At 43.8% G+C, this 19,287-nt stretch overlaps 1 protein-coding gene across 1 annotated transcript in view; it reads left to right on the top strand.

Moving 5' to 3' along the window:
• Positions 1 to 19,287, top strand: part of LAMA1 (laminin subunit alpha 1) — a 167,227-nt gene that overhangs the window by 63,340 nt on the left and 84,600 nt on the right. Inside the window, exons 14-22 of the mRNA XM_083187610.1 lie at positions 1,241 to 1,452; positions 3,114 to 3,225; positions 5,999 to 6,109; positions 6,728 to 6,855; positions 9,232 to 9,318; positions 11,138 to 11,349; positions 13,578 to 13,684; positions 17,807 to 17,987; positions 18,801 to 18,937. Coding sequence (XP_083043736.1) covers positions 1,241 to 1,452; positions 3,114 to 3,225; positions 5,999 to 6,109; positions 6,728 to 6,855; positions 9,232 to 9,318; positions 11,138 to 11,349; positions 13,578 to 13,684; positions 17,807 to 17,987; positions 18,801 to 18,937 — 1,287 coding nt within the window. The remainder of the gene's footprint in view (positions 1 to 1,240; positions 1,453 to 3,113; positions 3,226 to 5,998; positions 6,110 to 6,727; positions 6,856 to 9,231; positions 9,319 to 11,137; positions 11,350 to 13,577; positions 13,685 to 17,806; positions 17,988 to 18,800; positions 18,938 to 19,287) is intronic.

Here is a 19,287-nt window from a genome sequence, read left to right as displayed (position 1 = left end):
AAATGTCCAATATAAGTGGTATGCAGATACAGGATGGAGCATAGGTTGGCTGGTATCCAGTTGATAGATCTACAGTAAAAAAAGATAGATAGTCAATAGGTCGACATTCTAAAGTTTGACAGACAGGGCCAAAAGTTCAACATGGCAAATGGTCGACACAAGGAGGTTTTTATTTTTTAGCTTTTAATTTACCATCCATGTGGAATACGATTGGGAATAATTAACTTGACATTGGCCTGGAGGCTAACCATATCTTTCTAATAAATGTTACTAAGATCTCTGGATTACCTGCTACCATGTGGTTCCTAAATCTTAATGCTAATGCCCCTTGTTGTTCCGGGGGAAAATATGTCTTCTTTCTAGTTGGGAATAATTACTAGCGTGGCGAGTGAAGCAAGCGCCTGAGCCACTGCCCGTCCGAGTGCCCCCCTTCCCGTCCGCTGCCTATTCCTCTCGGTACCATGCAAGGAGATGAGTAACGTAAACACATCCCCTCATATGCCTCCGCTGTAGTCGCTGACCATCGAACGATTTCTCCTGCCTTGTGGAATCTGACTTGTATTTGTGTAAGCCTGGCCAAAGACGGGGCGGACGGCTGATATCCTGTGATGTCAGCTGCCTGCTCCCTGGCAGACATCGGCCCGCCCGCATACCCATGGTAAGACCCTACGTTTTCATGGGGATGCCTATAAAACACTGGGCCTTCCCATGGGCGAGCCCCATTACCCCCGCCGTCCGCCCCCAGCCTGCCCTGATGTTTGTGACTATGCAAGTCGCCAAAGCCATTCGCAAAGGGGAGCTGCACCTGTGCATAATAGACCATGCACATGCGCAGTTCCCAAAACACACTTCGGGCTGACGTTGCTAGTGGGGGTGTTTCAGGAACACATTCACACCTGTCATGTCAGGCAGGTTAAAAATGATCAATGGTTCCCACACAATGTAATAAGTGCTGACTGACTACGCTAACTACGCAAGCTCCGGCTAGCCGTGCTGGCTGAGGGAACATGACGCTGATACTGACAGGGACGCTGACTATGATAACTATGCTGGCTGCGGGAATACAATGCTGATACTGACAGGGACGCTGACTATGCTGGCCGCAGGAACACTACGTTGATTCTGACAGGGACACTATGCTAACTACGTAACGGGTGCCGTGATAATACACAAGTACCCTATTTACTATGTGAATCAAATTATTAATGTCTTACAGTATATACATTTCTGTTTCTTTCAGGGAAGTGGCATTACCATAGGCACAAAGGCTGATGGGTTACTGTTGCAGCCATACGAGGAATACACAGCTGAGTTAAAGCTGCTTCCGGAGAATTTTTTGGACTTTTATACCAAGAGACCTGTAGACAGAGACAGGATTATGACTGTTCTTGCTAATATAAATCACATTTGGATAAGAGCTAGTTACAACACTGCCCAAAAATCAATCAGCAGGTACTAACTCTGATTTTCATGTATGTTTGTTTCTTATTTATGGGCTAAACCTGTTTATGCATCTCTTCACCATGTCGGAACAATAAGTGGACATTGATGGATCCATGAAGTGCTGTGGTTATGCACTGTGTTAGAAAGATAAGAGAGACTTTTCTTTTGTATTCTTGCAGGGCCGAAACTAGGGTTTCCGGCGCCCGGGTCAAGGCAGTCATTTGGTGCCCCCCCCCTCTCTGATGGGACAGGCCGGGCGGGGGGGGAGACCAAATGACCACCTTGGCCCTGGCGCCGGAGACCCCACCCCTGTTCACCGCCTCACTGACAACATAAATTACCTCCTGTGTGCAGCCAGGCAGCGGGGTTCCGGGTAGCCGCTGTAGCGGCAGCTTGACTCCGTCCGTCCGTCTGTACTCCTACTAGCGTGGCGGCGGGAAGCGCTGGTGATGACTTTCAAAAGACTTGCCGGACGCTGATTGGCTGTAAGACTTGCCGAACGCTGATTGGCTGAATTCAGCCAATCAGCGTCCCGGCAAGTCTTTTCAAAGTCAGCACCAGCGCTTCCCGCCGCTGCGCTCCTAGGAGAGGCTCCCCGTCCGGCCGGTGACAGCTGCCACACAGAGACACCGCAAGGCGGGCGCAAACATGAACAGTCGCAGTTATAGCTGCACGGAGTCGGTCCGGACCATTTGGACTTTCACCCAAACCCGAAGCCACAGCCCTCCTTCCTCACATGTATGCAGCAGCGGGAGAGGGCGGGCTGTGCTTCCTGCCTCCCACCTCCCATTAATAGTGTCGGTCATTGCTTGTGTTATATAGTAGTAGGCGTAGGGTGGGCGTGCTACCGCTATAGGAGGAGAGATGGATCGGCTGGTGAGACACACAGCCCAAAAGACAATGACGTCTTGTAAATTATTGTGTACTATTTCCCGATACATTGTCCTGTGGCCAAGAGCCATTGACTGTGGACAAGAAGGTCCTCATAGAAGCACAATGGTGGTACTAGTAGTGTATGCAAACTTTGGGAACCAGAGACCAGGAGATAGAGAGAGGGGTGGGAGCGGCTACTACCTCCCATTGTGCGTGAACCTGACAGCGCCCCCCCCCCCCCCTCCAGTGCCCGGTGCGCGTGCCCCCCCCCCCCCCCTAGTTACGGCCCTAATTCTTGTTGCGGGCAGACTCCAGTAGTAGTCGGCCATCGTGTGGTGATCCCACCTTCATTGATATCTTTCTTCCATTACCTGAATATCCTGGTGGAACCGTCCACCCTGTTCATCGCTTAAATCTCCTAGATTGGGCAGGAAGTGATCTAAATGGCAAGGCCATCATCCATTGTAATCTCAACTCAATGAAATGTGTCACTACAAAGATCAGCATGCCTTAATAGTTCCCCAGTGGTATGGAGGTAAATAAATAGATTTCTTAGATTTCAGTTTCTCTCTTTGTACACTTACAGCCTGCTCTCCCCCTCCCCCCACAGTGCAACGTGGGTTTACCAAGATGCATGGTTACTTAGGCCCGTATTCAATCCCATCCTAAATTTTCGCTAGTGAACTACTGAACATTATGTTTTTTTGTGTCTAAAATTTAGATAATAAACCTGTATTAAATTAAAATGATTTTAATTGCATATCCCAATTTTGTCCTAATGTTTTTCTGTTTCATAGATTAAGCTCCGTAACATTGGATACGGCAACCCCGAATGTTATAGACCTCTTGCCAGCAGTACAAGTGGAAAATTGTGAATGTCCACCTGGTTATGCAGGAACATCCTGTGAGGTATTTGCTGAAAGTCTGGTAAACAGATAGAGAACAGGTTTCCTGGTTTTATAATTATCGTCCAAGGGAACAGATATGTCCTTTTATCCATAAACCCTTCGACTATGGTACTGTATATCAGGGGTTCCCAATCTCAGTCCTCACGACCCCACACAGTTCTCGTTTTCCAGGTCACTTGGCAGGTGCACATGTGCATTCATTACTCATTGACACATTTTAAAAGATCCACAGGTGGAACAAATTATTTCACTTGTGATTCTGTGAGGAGACCTACAAAACATGCACTGTGTGGGGTGCTGGGGACTGAGTTTGAGAACCGGTGCTGTATATGTAGACGAGCTCAAGAACTGGAGTAGCATAGATACAGTGAATTGGGCATTTCAATTCAATAGAAAAAAGCATGAACATGTTACATCCAGTGTTCCCTCTAAGCTGTGCGCACGTGCGTGCGTACACAACTCGATGAGCGTGCGCACAGACATTACAACAGAGCGCACAAAGCAGCAGTGGTCCCTTTTTGCAGTTGTGGACTCAATTAATGTGTGTTTCACCCATTAACTACATTGTGTGCTGTGTTTTGAATGTTTAAATGTTTAATATAATTTTGAAGTAAAGTTAACATAAATGCTGAACGTCATTTTCCAGTTATATATAAGTGACGCACAAAAATTCAACTTTCCTTCCAAAGTTGCACAACCAAAATCTTTTGCCGCACACAGACTTCGTAAAATTAGAGGGAACATTGGTTACATCCCAAATTAATTACTCCATATTCTTATAATAAGGAAATAAAAAAGTTATTAATACCCCTGACATCCCCCCAAATCCCTTTTTTTTTTTGCACATGAACGTGCGTAAACACCTGAATTTGTTATGTCTGAAAGGCACCAACCTGGGAACATGACCTGGTTATGTCTAAATGATGCGACCCGGGAATTTGCTCTCTGGATACATGAAAACAGTTTTAATTGGTCAGGAAAAGCCACCTGATGCCTGCTGATGACATCATCAGTAGCAGCCGAAGAGGGACAGAAGCTACACATGAGAGGCAAACAGAGCTGTGCATGGAAAAAACAGCTTGTATCTGAATGGGGCCAACCCGGGAATTTCCGGGGTCTGTGGAATAGCGTGAAATATGGTCTCAAACAAAAACCTTGAATTCTGTAGAAGAGGAAATACCAGGTCTGAGCAGAGAAATTCCTGGGTCATATGTCTGAAAGGGGTATTAAAGGGTTTGTACACAGGACAATTTTTCACCAAATACTGTATATCCCATCTCTTCCACCTTCCTCAACTCTTTATCAATAGTATACTATGTTTCAAGTCTGCATTCAGGACTATTTTGGCAGACTTCAACAAACAGTTTATACAGTCAAGTGTCTCCACCAATAAGTGAAATGCCACCATCCCTTCTGTACAACAAAGGGGCCTTTGTGCTAAGCAATGGAGAGAGATACAGTGGACATAGATAAAGTACCTGCAGTAATATTCTTGTTGTCACTCATTATAAATCCTAAATCGTGTTCCTACCAGTCAACTCCTCTCATTCTTCAAACACATGACAGTCATGAGATGATTAGTTGGAGTACTGGTTAAGATCATACTTACCTACTTTCTGCTGTCCTTTCCGGGAGAGGCCACCCAGCTCAGGGGGAACGGGGGCGCTGGGAGTGAAAAGCGACTGGGTGGAGCTACATGAGTGGCTACTTGTTTGGGGGCATGGCCAGAGCGCTAGAGTTGTTTTAGCCATGCCCTGACGTGCAATGCCATTTTTAAGGCATTGGACTGCGGTGGGCGGGGCTAAAATGGCATGATTTGCATAATTTGACCCACGGACCCCCCTGCCAATGGGGGGGAGGGTTGCGGGAGCCGGGTGGCTTTCTGGGAGGGTTGACCCTCTTTCCGGGGGACAATTTTCCGTGACTCTCCCGGCCTTGCCGGGAGGGTAGGCAACCCTGGTTAAGATTCATAATTAATAAAAGTATCACTCATTATTAAATCTGTCCGTGTTTGATATGTAACAGTTATGAGCTTGTTGCTTGGTACTCTATCTCTGTTCATTTTATCTCTCGCCAAGTCTTAGTACATAGACTCCAAAATATTTTCAGCTTCTCTAAGAAGACTTGGAGAGACACATTTAATGCCAACCACAGCATACAGATAAGAAACATGTGTTGAATTGAGTGGAATGGTGTCATGTAACCCATCACATAAAATGTTTAATAAAACATACACACACACACACACAGTATCAAATCAGTTATTTAAAGTTTATCACTAATGACTGGTATTAGCATCCTATGTCGTTGCTTCCACTTCTGCAAACCATTATCTGCTATCTATTCTAGCAAGTGAAGCTTAGTAACAAGTTCAGGGCCAGGAATACAATACATTACTGTATAAGTCACTGCAGTTTATTATTTTGGCATATTTGTAAAGACAATTCACATGGTGTATAATCAGTATTGTGTATCAGATGAATAGATACATTGTCAAGTCACAGACTGCCTTGCTGATTTTTTTTGCGTATTGTTTTCTTTATACAATAAGCCTTGAAACCTCTTGAGTTACCCAGAATCCTGTTAGTTTCAGGTTTAGTTCATTAAAATCATTGTATCCATTATTTCTCCTAGTTTTTACAGAGCTCTGTATCTCTAATCTGTATAAATATAGCAGTTTTACCCCTTTTAAAAAGGAACAAATAAAGTTTGACTATGAAAGCACAAGCTCTTATATTGGAAAATGACTTCCTGTCTGAATATCTCTCCTATAGTCTTGTATCCCTGGACACTACCGTGTTGGTGGAACCCTCTTTGGTGGCATTTGCCAGCCTTGTGAATGCAATGGCCACGCGACTGAATGTGACACCAGTGGTGCATGTTATGTAAGTAACAGGTTCACTTTTATGGGTTGTTAAAATCACTCTATACAAGAAATGTTTTATATAGAGAGCTTTTCATTGTGCAAACATGGAACCAAGGGGCTGATTCAGAGTAAGTTATAGTTTGGCAAGGATTCCTTAAACCACATCTTCCGTTCTAGGCTGCAGGTTGATGGGGGGGGGGGGGGGGGGCACCTCCCAGCTCCAAGTTTGGGAACCACTGCTCTAAGCCCCCACCACCCCCCACCCCATGTTGCTAAACAGGGAACACTCGACCAATATTTGGATTTGATTTAAATAGTGTTTTGCTTTTGAAAAATATAACAAGGCCTAACTCACACTAAGCAGGATCTCCCCCCCCCCCAAAAAGCAGCACTTTTATCCAGATATTGTCTAGTGCAAAATGGATGCATTTAAAGAAAAAACATATGAATTTAAGTTAATATCTCCATCCGGGACTCACAGGCAGTAAGTGTGGTTCCCCTGTTGGAATTTCGTACTGTGCTGCTGCCCCACATATGGAGCCGCTACTGGCTACCACCATTACAGTGGCGCCGCTTTCTTTATGAAGTGTGTTTGGATGTCAAATTTTGATGTTTGTTTAAAATGTGCCTTTTTCAGGGTTGTCAACACAATACTACAGGACCACACTGTGACCAGTGTTTGCCAGGCTTCTACGGTGACCCTTCTGATGGCACACCTCATGACTGCCAGCTGTGTGCATGTCCTTTAAGCATTTCTTCAAACAAGTAAGGGTCTTCCATTATTGATATACAGAGCATGCCACAACTGTACGTCTGGGTTTCTTTGATAAGGGTACTTGCCCCTTCGAAAAATCTACACTTGTGTTAATGTGAGCAAAGGTCATAGGGTACTTTGAGTAACAGACTATAAAACAGATCTGGCCACTATTTTGAGAAAATATTTTTTAAAAAGTGTGCATTATATAGGAGGAGGACTTTATGGGGAACCGACTCACCACCAGTGAGAAATAGATCAGTAGAAAATAGCTAGCCTGGGACGCACACAGCTACATCAGCATGTAGTTACTCTGCATCCCTATCTGCAGTAACACTAGCCGCTACAGATGTGTCCAGATACAGCTAATCTCTGTGCGTGTTATACCGCCCCTTCATATGCACACCATGTTGTGGCGTGATTCTCTGTGCAACTCTTATTCACAAAACTATATGTGGCATGGATATATTCTCCGTGTAATGGTGGGTGTATCTGCGATATGCAACACTGAAGTATTTTACTAGAAAACCGCTACTGTCGCACAGAATATAGACTTACCATTTCATTGGCTGCACTATTATAACAAATTATTCCAAATCTGTATTGGGAATAGGGAATACAAGGAAATTACTGCGATATAACAGAATGTATTTTTTTTATTTGAACCTTTACAAGATACATTCCCTGACATTTGACCATAGTAAATTATAATGAATTGGTCTGATAGACTTTTGTTTTAATCAATTTAACTTCTTCATATATTTTCCTTATTGTTTTCAACCTAGATTTTAGTATTCTCCAATTAGATGATATTATTGATAAGGGAAAAACAGACTTTACAATTTTTAGTTATATTAATTCATTTCAGCTTATGGGCCAGATGTATCAAGCTTCAAAAGTGATAAAAGTGGAGAGTGATAAACAAGCAGCCAATCAGCTCCTACTTGTCATTTGTCAAACCCTGGCTGTAACATGGCAGGTAGACGCTGATTGGCTGGTTGTTAATCACTTTCCATTTTATCAGTTTTTGAAGCTTGATACACAATGTGTGCCCCTCTTAAAAAAAAAAATCTTGTTTTTTTTTGTTTATTTTGTATATGTACAGGAAAATCTGCAGTATACTTTTTTTCCTTTCCAGGAACATTCCTTAATGGTCTGTTACTGTGGGGCAGATGTACTTAGCCTGGAAGAGAGATAAGGTGGTTGGAGATTAGGGCCAGATGTATCAAGCTTCAAAAAGTGATAAAATAGAGAGTGATAAATAGCCAGCCAATCAGCTCTCAACTGTCATGTCACAGACTGGGTTTGCAAAATAAAAGATAGGAGTTGATTGGTTGGTTGGTTTGTGATTAACAACCAGCCAATCAGCGTCTACCTGCCATGTTACAGCCGGGGTTTGACAAATGACAAGTAGGAGCTGATTGGCTGCTTGTTTATCACTCTCCACTTTTATCACTTTTGAAGCTTGATACATCTGGCCCAAAGTACTAACCAATCAGCTCCTGACATTTCACAGCCTGTAACATTTGAGTTAGGAGTGGATTCACTGGTACTTTGGGGGAAATTTACTAAGATGTGTATTCTACTTCACTTGTGATGTTGCTTGGGGCAACCAATCAGATCCTGTCTACTATCTTCTAGAGGGTGCTAAATAAATAAGTAGATTCTGATTGGTTTCCTATAGCAACAGTATATGGCCCTTATTCTGGTTGGTGCGGCCAGAGCCGCACACGGGGCTCTGGCCGCACAAACCAATCCCCGCCCACCCTACGGATCGCCACGGCCGTCCGTACACGGACGGCTGGCGATCCGCATAAAAATGGTGGAGGCTACGCCTCCACCATGGTGGGAGCTGCCCCCTGCATTCGATGGTCGTCGACCATCGAAGGCAGGACCGCACGCCGCGGCAGCTCCCGCAAGCTGAGACCACACGGACAATCGTCCGTGTGGTAGCTTGTATGGGGGCTGAAAGCTGACATCCGGCGACGTCAGCTTTCCGCCCCCATGAGTTGCGTCATGGCCTCATTACCATGCATACGCCCCGCGTTTGCATGGGAACGCCCATGAAACGCGGGGCGTTCACATAGGGAAATGAGGGCATGATGCCTCTCACGCCCCTATACGCCCCCTTTGCGGCGGACGAAATACGTCTGCGGCGAAGGGGGCTGCACATGCGCAGATTCACCTCTGCGCATGTGCAGTGTAAAAACATCGGCGGTACGGCCGCACGCGGGCCGTACCGTTCCGATCAGAATAAGGGCCTATGTGAAGTAGAATACACATCTTTGTACATTTCCCCCTTTATCTCCAGCCATGTCATCTCTCTCCAAGGCTTAGCACATCTCCACATGAATGTATATGTAAATTACATGTCTCCACTCTTTTAGTTTCAGCCCCACATGTTACTTGTCTACTGACCAGGACGTGGTGTGTGACCAGTGTCCACCTGGCTATACTGGAAGACGGTGTGACAAGTATGTATATTTTAAGAATATATTAATGTCTTGAATTAATTAATGGATTGTATTTTCTAGAGCTCTCTGGCTGGGTAAAAACTATTGCAATACAGGTCGAGTCTCCCTTATCCTTATATTCCCAAAACCAAAATACTAAGAAAACCGTGCTTATTCAGACTATTGAGTTTTTGTTTTTTTCCTTTTCATACTTACCTTATCACCTGATGTCCACGGCGGCCATTGGAATCCTCATCAGTGGCATCCCCGGTCCCAAGGATGCATTGCGCGGGCACGCCGGTGATGTCGTGCAATGTACCCCTGGGACCGGAGATGCCGCTGAAGAGGATTCCGAAGGCCACTGTGAATGCCAGGGGACACAGTGGACATCAGGGGACCATCGAGGTAAGGTAAGTATTAAAAAAAAATATTCCAAAATACGTAAAACTCCCTTATCCAAAATGCTTGTGGCCCAGAGCATTTCCCATAAGGGATACTCAACCTGTAGTAGAAATACTATACAGGAACCTCATTTACAGAACACAGCACAACATAGCTCTTGCCTGCGGCATGTGAAAGTTGTGGGATTTTTTACTCTATGGGGTATATTTACTAAGGTGCTGGTTTTTAAAAAAATAACAACCTATTAGATTTTAGCTATTATCTTCCAGAATGATCTAGATAATGATAAGTAGAATCTGATTAGAATCTGATGTGTTGCTATAGGCAACATCTCCAGCTGTAAAACCCACACCTTAATAAATATATCCCTATGTGACATATATGCATTGGCATAGTGCATTTTAACTCATTAAAATGGGGGTGGGGTATGTAAGCTGGAATAATTTCTAGCAATTGGCAAACCTTAACAAAAAGTTAGATCTGGGTTCATTTCTTTGCAGCCTCGTTATGTCTAAAAGGCTTCATCTTCTGAAATTATTTACCCACTTACTACTTAATTATTTAGCCAGTACAGATAATTTAAGAGCCGAATGTGAGATCTTGCTGCTGATATTGCAGCATATGTGGCCATATAGGGAGATTTATCAAATGGATCGCTCACCAGCGTCGACTCTCAAATCCGTACGCAATTCCAGAACCATCAAAAGGTTTTTAAAGTCTGAGCCTGAGTAGCTTTGACCCTTCTACTAGTCTGCGACTTAGAAAGGGGGTTTGTAGTCATCGCTGGCGTCACAGATCCTCTGTGAAAACTCCCGGGCATGCCTGCATTTGTTTTCATCCACTCCCAGAAAATGGCAGGTTAGCACCCGGCTTCTTGTCAGTCAAATTGCGAGGGGATTGCATTTACAATCCATTTTCTTTCGCAAATCGCCCTTGCACAGGTGTGATGCGTATAAAACGCATGTGCAGTCATTCGATAATCGCTCAATATGCGTATTTGCTGATTTGCGATCCAAGCTGAATTAACCCTAATGTTAACAATAGAGAATCATTATACAGGATGGATAAATAACAACAATTAAGGTGAGATTTAATAGGATGAGAGATTCAGAAAGTGAGAGATTTGGTAAGAAATCTCCAGTATTTTTAAAGCGGCAATCATTTACACTTCAAAATCAAACTGGTTTTGCTGTGTAAATGATTGCCGCTTTAAAAAAACTGGAGATTTCTTCCCAAATCTCTCACTTTCTGAATCTCTCATCCTATTAAATCTCACCCTTAGTATTTGGATAGGTAATACATGTTAGGAGATGTGATAGAATTGTTATAGTGTGTTACAGCCACTGTAATTATATGCATAATTCTATACAGTGTTTAAACATTAGAATTCTAATTTTGGAAACACATTTCAGTATGATGAACTCTTGCTGTGTTGCAGGTGTGCAAAGGGTTACTTTGGAAATCCATCAGTACCCGGAGGTTCTTGCGTTCTTTGTGACTGTAACAGCAATATAGACCCTTTTGAAGATGGTCATTGTGACTCCATGACAGGAGAATGTCTTAAATGTATTTATAATACAGCTGGGCGATACTGTGAAAGATGCGCAGAGGGATTCTATGGGGATGCCATTTTAGCAAAGAATTGTACTGGTAAGTGTTTACCTGCTCAGTGGTTTGGGGCTTGTAGTGTTAACAGAGAATATGGTATTCAATCTGGAATCCGACTGTCGGGTCATGATAGCTGTGCAGATAGATGTGTACGGCTGCTAATCTATTCACAACCCTTCGTCACCGTCGAGTGATTTTTACACTGGGCAACACACAGGCTCAGAGTAGCCAGGGAATTACTGTACTTGGTGGCTGCAATCAAAACGGGCATATCCGGCCTGTAGCTGGCGTCACACACGCTCCCCTAATATGCCTACTTCCTGTCAATCCCCTGCGAATGGCCAGAGGTTAAAAAAAGTTGCAGTCTTCATCGCAGAATGTCCCCGTACTACCCCGTAATGCATGCGTACTACCGGCTGTACGCAAGTCTATCGATAATCGCCACCGTGAAAAGTGGCGGACATGCGATCAGGTCTGAATTGCCCCCTCACTTCCATTATGAGTTTATGTCTTTGTAATTCTACTACATCAGTGTACGCAGTGGTGATTATTACGTCATTCTGTTTTATTCATAATGCATGTTTTTTAGGTTATATCTAATATTGTTATTTTTTGTCTTCATTATGGTACCGTATAAAGCAAGTAAAGCTACTGTATATATAAATATATTGTACTTATAAAGTACACGTACAGGTATGATTGGGAACAGATGACACCTGCTTTTCATCCACTACAGTAGTTCTGAGTCACTCATGAAATGTTAGGAGGTACTGTAGTTGGCAGCCTCTGTGATCACATCAACTTTGTGGACCTGTTTTTGCACTTTTAGAGTATGGTACAGAGCATGTACACCTGTACCTTGTCTTACATTGTGTGTACTTTTGCAGAGAAAATGGTACTGTCCTAGAGATATAATGAGGGGGTGCTGACAGATGACAGGTCATCAATGAAGAAAAGTATTCTGTGTCTGCTCATTCCGTGGTCTGTCATCCATTTTATTTGAATGACCACAAGTAGATTATGCCTATATTCCCATTTTCTCAGTTATATAACTTTTTGTGCTCTGTTAACCATACAGTGATGTTGAATCTATCTATCTATCTATCTATCTATCCAAATTTGATGTATTGTATAGATATATCGGTACTTGTTTCCTAGCACGGCCACACCGATGTTGATCGGGTCGGTCGCATCGCACCGATTTTTACATTGATTGAAATGTAAATAGGGTCCCTGGGACACTATTTTACATTGGATTTAATGTAAAAGTCTCCCCAGACCCCAATTTTAACCCCCTCAACGGCACCCCACGATTGACGCCAACCCGAAGCGTGGCGAGCGTAGCGAGCCCGCGCGGGGTGGCGGTACGCGTCCTCCGACCTTTTCATACCTTTACTATCCACGTTGGCGTGGAGTTGAGAATATAGAGTGGCGAGCCACCGAGCCCGAAGCGTAGCGAGCGCACGCGTATAACTTCACAGGTATACGCGTCCGCTCGCCACGCTTCGGGCTCGGTGACTCGCTGTGCTCGCCACACTTTATATTCTCAACTCCACGCCGATGTGGATAGTAGGGGTATGAAAAGGACGGAGGACGCGTACCGCCGCCCCTCGCGGGCTCGCTATGCTCGCCACTCTTCGGGATGGCGTGAATCGTGGGGTGACGTTCACAATGGGGGGGGGGCATATACAATGAGAAATGGGCCATATTGGCCCATTTCCCATTGTTAGCTATGTAAAATGTGCTTAATCGCGTCCATCGCATCTTGTGCCATTATAATGGCACAAGACCGACGCAATGAACGCGATTACAATGTTAAAAATATTTTAACATTGAACCCTATGGGAAAATCGGGTGCATCGCGTCGGTCGCGTCGCGTGCCATGTTAATGCACCCGACCGATGCGATGGACCCGATTTTGCCTTTGCCGGCAAAATGGACCTGATTTCAAAGGAAATCGGGTCCATCGGGGGTAATCGTGTACCTTAAGTTAAGGTACACGATTACCCCCGATGGTGGCCGTGCTAGGAAACAAGTACCGATATATCTGTTTGCGTGCGGCCAAACGATGCAGCACTTGCATTGCATAGTTGAGTGCCATCTAGTGGCCGCCAGTGTGCACAACACTTGAATCCCTCCCCCATAGAGATATTTATCATATACATGATATCATATATATGATGTACAGATGACTGTTGGTACTGGAGCTCAGATGAGGCAGCTTGGCCACATTTATATTCTGTCATTGTAACTTTTTCATCCGTTTGCAGCATGTGAATGTCACCCGAATAGCTCCATCTCTGCCCTTTGCCACCATGAAACTGGCTTGTGTGACTGTAAACCAAATGTGTTTGGAAAACAATGTGACCAGTGTGAGGTAAGAAACAATGAATACTATACAGACTATGTATTTATATATGATTTATGTAGATTTGTTCTGGGGGCATAATAATAGACAATGTCTTAATACAAATTTATGAATATATAAAGGGCCTTATTCTGGTCCATTCGCTCCCCTGTTATGCTAAGCATCCATTTGCATGCGTGCGGGGATATTGAGTGTGCGAGAAGGGGCAGCCGGCCGGCGTCATTTAGAGGACTCCCAAAGCTGTGAAATTTGCAGCTTTGCAAGTCAACTAGAATAACCTCTAGTTGTAGAAGTCATAATGCATGAATAATTATAAGGAGATGAAATAGTGTGTAACAGTTTTAATGTTTGTTATTTTTTTTTCCCACAAAAGTTTTCTGACAGGATTCAAATAATACAAGGTGTGTCTATTAAATTCCAGGACTGGGGCTCATATAACGGAATGAATAATAAAAAACAAACATACGTTTAATAGTCCTCAAAATAATCACCTCCGGCACTCACACACTTTTTTGCACGGCGGTACAAATTCTGGAAACACGCTTCGTAGTCCTATGAAGATATGCTTCGAAGTTGAGCGGTTACGTTTTTCTTTATGTCCTCTACGTCCTGACATCGATGCCCTTTCAGAGCAGTCTTAAGTTTTGGGAACAAGTAAAAGTCAGGAGGTGACAAATCAGGAGAATACGGAGAATGATTACCCTCTACGATGTCATGTTTTGCCAAACTAGTAACACCAGGATTCGTCGCCTGTCACGATCGATTGCAGAAACGACGGATCTCGGTCAGCTGCGTCGATTTAGTCCCCACAAGCTTCCATTCTGCATTGCTGTCAAAAAATGCGGCACAAACCGCAAACAAATCTTTCTCTTTCCCAAATTCTCCCTCGAAATTTTGTGCACCGTGTCCTTGCCCATATTTAACTCGTCCGCAAGCATCCTCCATATGCAATTTTCAGTAACTCGTAGGTTTCACTCTGCGTTTTCCCAATTTTGAAACAAAACTTGATATTCACTCTTTGCTCCATCACCGACCGTGACACCCGCTCTAATGAACCACCTGCGTTTACCTTCTCCAAACCGGAAATGCTGACGCAATCACTGCGCCTTTGTTCCACCTCATTGGTTACGCTATCACATCCACATGATGACGCGTTCCTACACATTTTCATTCATTAACTACACGTACAGTCCTGGAATTTAATAGACACACCTTGTATAATACACATAGGAGGTCATTCAGATTGATTCGCAAAACTGCGAAATTTGCAGCTTTGTGTGTCAACCAAATGCCGCCCGCATGACTGTGTGCCCCCCCTCTTCCGAGTTTTCCCGCACACATGCGAATGGATGTTTTGCATAAACATCCATTCACAGTTTGCGTGCGGGGAGGAAATTATTCAACAGCACTCGCAGATCTAAGACACCTCTCTGGTGTCTTAAATCTCTGAGCTCCCTGTGCGGGAAGCAGGTGGGCAGCTGACATCCGCTGTCGTCAGTTACCTGCATCCACGTCATGGGCAAATACCATGGGAACGCCCAGTGTTTTTAAGGGAACGGCCATGAAACGCTTTGCGTTCCGATGGGTGCGACGACGGCCCGCCACCCCACGCCCCCCACCCACAGTGCTGTGTGCAAGCGGCCGGCGAATATTCAATTCACCGTGACTGCTTGCAACAAGCAGCTGTACATGAGCATAAATGTTTATGCGCATGTGCAGTCGCAAAACATCACTCAACAATTTCAAATTTGCAAAGGGGAGGATGAACCTGAATGACCTCCATGATGTGAACAGTATATAAAATCTAGAATATGATAACAGTTTGAGACATGTTATGACATAATGGGTGACATTTAATAGGGAGTGATTGTAGGATTTTTGCGATTTTTAGCTCAAAAACAGCCGATTTCGGCCGTTTTTCCTGAAATCGCCAACTTAATGAGGTCTGAAGTGGCGATGTCTCAATTCGCATCCAGATGTTTTCCTATTGGAAAACATACAATTCGCAAATTTAATGGGGTGCGAATTTGGAAATCGCCCCCAAAAAAATGTGCAAAAAAAATAGACCAGGTTCTGACGGGCCAATTTGTCAGAAACATGCACAGATCATTGTTAAAAAAAGAGTTAAATTAAAAAAGTGAAAAAAAAAAAACGGCGTGGGGTCCCCCCTCATGAGCATAACCAAAAGACTCAAAGAGATGGTCCTGGTTTAAAAAAATCACGGGGCTGAACAAATAGGGTTCCCCAGGATTTTATTAAACCAGAAAAAAGAGATATGGAGCAGCGCTGTACTGAATAATAGAAAATTTATTTAAAATATAAAATATAACAATAATGTGGCCAACATTAGACAAACATGATTTACAACATATAGATAGTTAGTCCAATTCTCATCCCTCAGGGCTGGTTAGTAATTAATAGCATGCATGAAAGGTGATTAGTGGTAATTGTAGCGGAATTAGTATAGTAACAGTCCCAACACTTGTTGTGCACATACAAGGTTTTTAGGTTTTATACTTAAGTTATTCAGGCTTGTGAATAGTGGTGGGGTATATCAGGCTGTAGATACCGCGATGTTCTCCGACCGATGTTTCGTTTGGTTAGACGGTCATATCCGAGAATTGATCGTTGGTGGTGTCAAGTGGTAGCCACAAAAGTTCCCCCTCGTTTCTCTACGCGTTTCTCCGCCTCACAATACTTGTCAGCGGCTTCCTCAGGAGTGGTTGCGAGATATGACAGACCTTTTATTAAACCAGCACCAGGCTCAAGGGCCGGTCCTGGTCCTCAAAATACAGGGGACAAAATGAGTAGGGCTCCCCCGTATTTCAAGAACCAGCACCAGACCCAACCAGCCAGCAGGGTAATGCCACAGCCGGGGGAAGACTATGAGTCCCAGCTAGGAGGCTTGCTGGGACCCAGGGGCATCGAGGACAGCCCCAGGCTTCAGCATGGGCAGGTAAGTTCTGGAGGGGGGGGACCCCTTCTTAGGGGGGTCCCCACTCCCCCAGGAACCCTGCCCATGCTGACCGGTCAGGGGGATGAATGCTTTGGCCGGGGGGACTTGTATAAAAAGTCTCCCCCCGGCTGTGGCATTACCCTGCTGGCTGCGTGGGCCCGGTGCTGGTTCTTGAAATACGGGGGACCCCTACTCATTTTGTCCCCCGTATTTTGGGAACCAGGACCGGCCCTTGAGCTTGGTGCTGGTTTAATAAAATCCTGGGGAACCCTATTTGTTAGCCGCGTGATTTTGTGAAACCAGGACCGGCTCTTTGAGCCCGGGGTTGGTTCTGCTCATGAGGGGAGACCCCACGCCATTTATTTTTTCACTTTTTTTTTACACCAAATCGCACAGTTCTGAAAATGTGCCGATTTTCAGGACTGAAAATCGCACATTTTCATGCCTAAAACTCGCACTTTACTGCACTTTTTTGCCGCAAATTCGCATCTCATTAAATATGCGAATTCACAGCAAAAGTGCGATTTTTTAAAAGTGCGGTATAGGGCGATTTAGGACAAATTCGCAATTTGTCAAAAACTGTAAAATCACTAAATCTCACCCAATATGTTTTATGCAGATGTACAATGTTTGTTTTAAGGGGCACATATCTCATATATAAATGTTTCTGCTCGTTTGTGTAAAGCATAAGAAGAGCATAATCTCAGTTCTCACCTCAGGCAGCAGAATTATTAGAAAAAGGTGGCAGAGCGCAATTCTATATGATCAAATCTGCTGCTGTCTCTGATAAGGGGACACCCCAGCCCCTTAAATACCGAAACAAGAAGAAAAATTTCAGAGGCAGCGCTGATTCGAATAAACAATTTAAAATTTATTAAATGACACAATTAATACAATTGGTACTCAGAGATTACCAATTGTATTAATTGTGTCATTTAATAAATTTTAAATTGTTTATTCGAATCAGCGCTGCCTCTGAAATTTTTCTTCTTGTTTCAGCAGAATTATTAGGCACACCCAGCAAAGAAGTTGCACTTAAATTCATTTTACAGGTTTATTACTTACTTTTTTACTTTACTTTTCTACTTATTTACTACTTGAAATCTGGAAAGACCTTTTTACATAGTTTGTGCTCTTCCATCCTTCTAACTGTGATGTTAATGTTTCCTCCCCAGCCTGGATTCTATGGTTTGACATCTGGACATGGCTGCCAGCCCTGTAACTGTAGCCAATCAGGTTCAATCTCTGAAGTGTGCAATGATGGCGGACAGTGCCGATGTGTTATCGGAGTGGCGGGGGATAAATGTGACATCTGTGCTCATGGGTTTTATTCATACAAGAATGGTGGTTGCATACGTAAGTTTTGCATTGTCTGATTCAGTTCCTTGTAGCAACTACAGTATAGTGATATAGTTCTACCTTCTACGGTCTTGCTGTCCTTAGATATTTGGAGATATGAATATGACCTTATTCATGTAGAGCGGTAATAATAAATACATAAAAAATAAAGAAAATACATTATTTTTAAGATGGAGAATGTTTACTATGCTGGTGCCAGGTGCTATAACCCTCCATAGCAAACAATTACAAGATTGCTCTAATTTGTTCATAAATTGAGGGCTGATCTGTGTTGCTTTATGTAGAAATACGGGTTGTCTAATAAAACAGCTAAGTGTATCTCAGTGAGTAACTGGTTCCTGGTGAGTCCTTAGTCAACATTGTCAGGAGTATTTATCCAGCCCACAAAATGGCACCCTCCAATCTCCCGCAACCATTCCTTATGGGGGAAATGGGGGGTGGGGCCCTAATCAATGCTGCCTTCCCTGACAGCATTGAACAGGGATCTCGGCAGAACATGCCTGACTTCACAAGGGAGCTTCTCGCAGCTGCGCCCCTTTCTCACCGCTCGGCAGTCGGGACATTGAATCCCACCTGCAAAATCACAGTCGAGCCGGCCGAGAACGGGACAGGATCACGGCTGTCGGGCCAGCCCGACATTTGTGACCCTACATTGAATACCCTCCGATTTGTAGTTAAATTGAACAATAAATTAATAATGAATCAAAGTATTTTCCCATAAATTAGCATTCCATTTATATTACTCTTCAGTGTTTGTTTTGCATGGTTGGGTTGATCTGCATTGTTGATCTACATTGTGTTTATCCCTAGCTTGTGACTGTGAGCACACACAGAATAACTGCAACCCCCAGTCTGGAGAGTGCATCTGCCCACCCCACACGCATGGGCCAAAATGTGAACACTGCGATGCCAGCTTCTGGGGCCATGATCCTGAACTTGGGTGTTTGGTAAGAAATGGAATACAATATTTTCATAAATATAGTAATTATTGTATTAGTAACATTAGCAAATATCTATGCAAAAGTTTCAGGAGCTTGTCAGAACTGAAGATTATTCAGATAAAGTAATTGAGCGGGGATTTATTTTCCTGTGCTCTTTTATCAAAGCTTGGAGAGAAAGAAATTACCAACCAGTCAGTTCCCAACAGTAATTTTTCAACACAGCCTGTAAAATGTCTAGAAGCTGATTACTACTACTTTATCTCTTTTTAAGCTTTGAAAAATCTCTCCCTAAGGAGGTATTCAATTAAAGGCCAATTTTTCAACTAGTTGAAAAAATTACACTTTTTGCCATTTTT

Source organism: Crinia signifera, chromosome 5 (genome assembly GCF_055691185.1).
Source record: "Crinia signifera chromosome 5, ASM5569118v1, whole genome shotgun sequence".
NCBI lineage: Eukaryota > Metazoa > Chordata > Amphibia > Anura > Myobatrachidae > Crinia > Crinia signifera.
Note: the sequence above shows the minus strand (reverse complement) of the source record. Positions and strands in the feature narration are given on the sequence as shown.